Source organism: Apaloderma vittatum, unplaced genomic scaffold (genome assembly GCF_000703405.1).
Source record: "Apaloderma vittatum isolate BGI_N311 unplaced genomic scaffold, ASM70340v1 scaffold6716, whole genome shotgun sequence".
NCBI lineage: Eukaryota > Metazoa > Chordata > Aves > Trogoniformes > Trogonidae > Apaloderma > Apaloderma vittatum.
The window spans coordinates 41,852-45,234 of NW_009723401.1; the positions used below are offsets into that span (position 1 = coordinate 41,852).

At 36.0% G+C, this 3,383-nt stretch overlaps 1 protein-coding gene across 2 annotated transcripts in view; it reads left to right on the top strand.

Annotated features, from left to right (window-relative positions):
* Nucleotides 1-552: 552 nt before the first annotated feature.
* GALNT1 (polypeptide N-acetylgalactosaminyltransferase 1) overlaps nucleotides 553-3,383 on the top strand; it is a 48,824-nt gene continuing 45,993 nt past the window's right edge. The window contains exon 1 of one of the 2 annotated variants that reach the window (XM_009872107.1): nucleotides 553-782. In XM_009872107.1, coding sequence (XP_009870409.1) covers nucleotides 644-782 — 139 coding nt within the window. In that variant the 5' untranslated portion in view covers nucleotides 553-643. The remainder of the gene's footprint in view (nucleotides 783-3,383) is intronic. The other variant, XM_009872108.1, reaches the window with a different exon arrangement.

The following is a 3,383-nucleotide window of genomic DNA, read 5'->3' on the forward strand; positions in this document are numbered from 1 at the left end:
TTAACTTTACCAAAAGGAAGATTTATTTTTGGTTTGCTGAAAGCAAAGCAATTGTGACAATCTAATGTATCGTTAGACTTTATCTAAAATGCAGATGTTCGTAGACTAGCATTTCTAGCGATAGGCCCAAAAAGTCAGTGTGTGCTACACAGGAGGAGAATGAGAAATATTAGTCATGGCCTTCACACAGCACAGACTGATACCCTGCTTGATTGATTCCCTGGTTTTCACTCATTTACCTTGTTCTGATTTCAGAGGATCCAGAGACTTCCTTTCAATTTCATTACATGTGGCTACCCCCTTCCCTAATGTTTTAGTCACTTGTTTTAACTTTTCAGTTAATGATGGTGAATGTTAACATAGTAAAAGACTGAAGTAATGATGCTTTAATTGACCCTGTTCCCATAGTCTCTTTGGAGTGCTTAGAGCATTCATTTTGAGACATACAGCATTTGATAATTAAATTGTTACTTTTAAAATGTAGTTGAATTTTCTGCTTTTAGTTGCTATCCTCAGGTAACTTTTTGTCGCTTTTTTCTTTTCTTCTTCCAGATATAGAACGTGGTCTCTCAAACTGGATTAAAGAAACCTGTTGTTATTTTTATTTATACTTTTTTTATTTTTGTATTTGACTTAAAGTGCCATGAAAAAATTTGCATATTGCAAGGTGGTCCTTGCCACCTCTTTGGTTTGGGTCCTTCTGGATATGTTTCTATTGCTGTACTTCAGTGAATGCAACAAATGTGATGAGAAAAAAGAACGAGGCCTGCCTGCTGGAGATGGTAAGTCTTCTGTCGAAGTAATCTTTAAATTATGGTCTTTCAAGCACTGAAATTTTTTTTACCCCAACAATATATTATTGCATCAGCATTTAGGTATTGCTGAATGTTCCACGGTTTTTTTTGAATGGCTAGGGAATAAGCATGTTGCCTGAGATGTATGCTGCAGACTTAAATGCTTAATATGGAGAATTTTAAAGCACTAATGCATATGGAAAACTAATAAAACTATGTAGCAAGCAGTTCAGGAATGTAAGCTATGTTAATATAATCTAAAATATGTTCTATATTTCCACCAGTGAGGAAGGAAAGGCACTCTTAACTTCACTAGACTTTGTAGTAAACCAAACCAGCAACCAAGCTTAGTTGTGTCCTTGGCCCTGCAAAACCCCTGAACAATCTCAGCCTTCTTGCCCCACCCCACAAAAAATACTCATCAAAGCAAGCAAGCAACCAAAAGGAAAACTACCAACCAAACAAAAAAAACAGGAAAACTGAACACAACTCCACCTATGCCAACATTGGGCTAGTGAGTGCAGCAATAAGGGACAGTGAATGTCATAATGAAAGTAAATTTATGAAAATAACTAGAATAAACTTGAATGTAAAAGTGACAAGTATGAGGGGACACTATATACATACGTACACGTGCACATATGCACATACTTATGTATATAACTTTTTCTTTAAAAAAGAGCTATGTTTGATACCAAAGGTATTCAGATAAGCTTTCTGTTTTGTTACTGCCATCTTAGATTTTTGAGTACCTGTTAGATGAACAGAGCATGGGGTTTTTGGTTGGTTAGTTGGTTGGCTTTTTTTTTTTAAGCTAGTACTATTCATGTTGCCAAATTTAATTTAGGGAGGGTCTCATAGTTGGTCACATGTGAGAAAAGATTGGTACAGGGAGAATTCTCATCCCTGCAGTGTTCCCTCAGCACAGGCATTTAGAGCTGCAGGCAGTTGCCACTTCTGGTTCATTTGTGAAACATCTAATTTTGTACTATGGTGTCTTCCACCGGAAAGCCTGTGTCTGTAGGTTTCACTGGTGTTGTAGGAAGCTCATACAGTGATGCTCAGTGTTAAGTCCAATCAGCTGCCTCAAGATTTATTAATGCTTTCCATCACAAAAAAAAACCCTTTTCCATCTGTTGACATCTGGTATTGACAACTTCGACCTTCCTGGGAAATTTTCTGAAATGTTTTTAAAAATGATGTTGCTCTGATAGAGTAACACTGGGGAGATGTTTAGGAAATGTCAGTTTTATTTTGTTTATTTTTCCCCTGTGAAGAAAACAAGCTGATAAATTTCCACAGAGAACAACAGTGCATAGGAATGTAGAATTTCTGTGCTTAGTACCTCTGAACTGTTGTTTCCACAGCTTCATGCAAGCATTTTAGAGAGGTTCAGTTCAGGTTCACCTGAGTTTTGCAGAAGGGACTTAAATTTTCTGTTGCTTGCGTTTCATCCTTTGGTTCTTTTTCATTAAACAGAAAAAGTGATGAGAAAATGAATTGGGGTTATGTAGAAAGCATGTATTTTATAGGAACTCAGTCTTTTCTTTTTCTGTGTCTCTCCCTTTCCCCCCCCCCCAGAAGCTGGGAAATTTTCTGGAGGATAAGATGTTGATTGATACTATGGTGTTAAGAAATGCATCCATGTTTTGGATCTCCACAAAATTTTTACATGATGCTAAGCACATAACTTATGCCAGGCTTCTTCAGAGCTGTCTTGTGATCAGGTTGGTTTTTTGCTGTTAGCAAACAGCAGTTGAAGTCAATACATTACCAAACTTGGTTTGATATACTGATGGTGGTGAAAGTTCACATGACTTCATACAAATGTTGTCATTGAGCAGATCCTTCAGGTGAGGGAAAACCTGAAATTTTTAAAGATTGATATTATGACTTTCCCGATGCAACATTACTTTTACTTAGTTGAGTACAGTCTTCATTCTGGCCATTCTCTAATCTGTGTGTGTTAAAATCCTTGATATTTTTTTAATATCTTATACTTGGCTTGTAAACAAAGAAACAGACTAACTTTATGTACAGTTTCGTACATCTTGGTTTTTTAAAATATCTGACTTGTAGTAAGGTATGTGCAGCAATATGTCTGCTAGAAACCTTGGTTGTAGTTGACACTGTGACACATTCTTTTGACTTTGCTGCATGTCTCATCTTGGATATTCTTGTTCCAATACTCTATTGACTTGGAGTCTCTAGTGGATTTATTCCCACTCAGAATGCCTAGAATCTCTTCAGATAACATTGAGACTATTTTTTTTTATCTGAAGCTTTTATCAAAATCTGCTTTTTCACTTCATTTTTTCCCCAGTATGCATTTCCATAATTGATTTAGTTTTCTTGATTCAGCATAAATTATGTAAGTGTTCTGAATTTAATAGTCTCTTTGTCCATGTCACTTTGGTATATAGCTTCTCTTTGCAATTTGTGGAAGAATTCCACAGCATTTAATGAACCTACTTGACATATAAGTAAGTTTTTCTCAACTTACTTGTGAGTTTGTAGGTTTATTTGAGGCTGTGCTTTCCTAGTTGGAAAAATTAGTCTTTAGATATTTCAGAAGGAGGCAAGGATTTT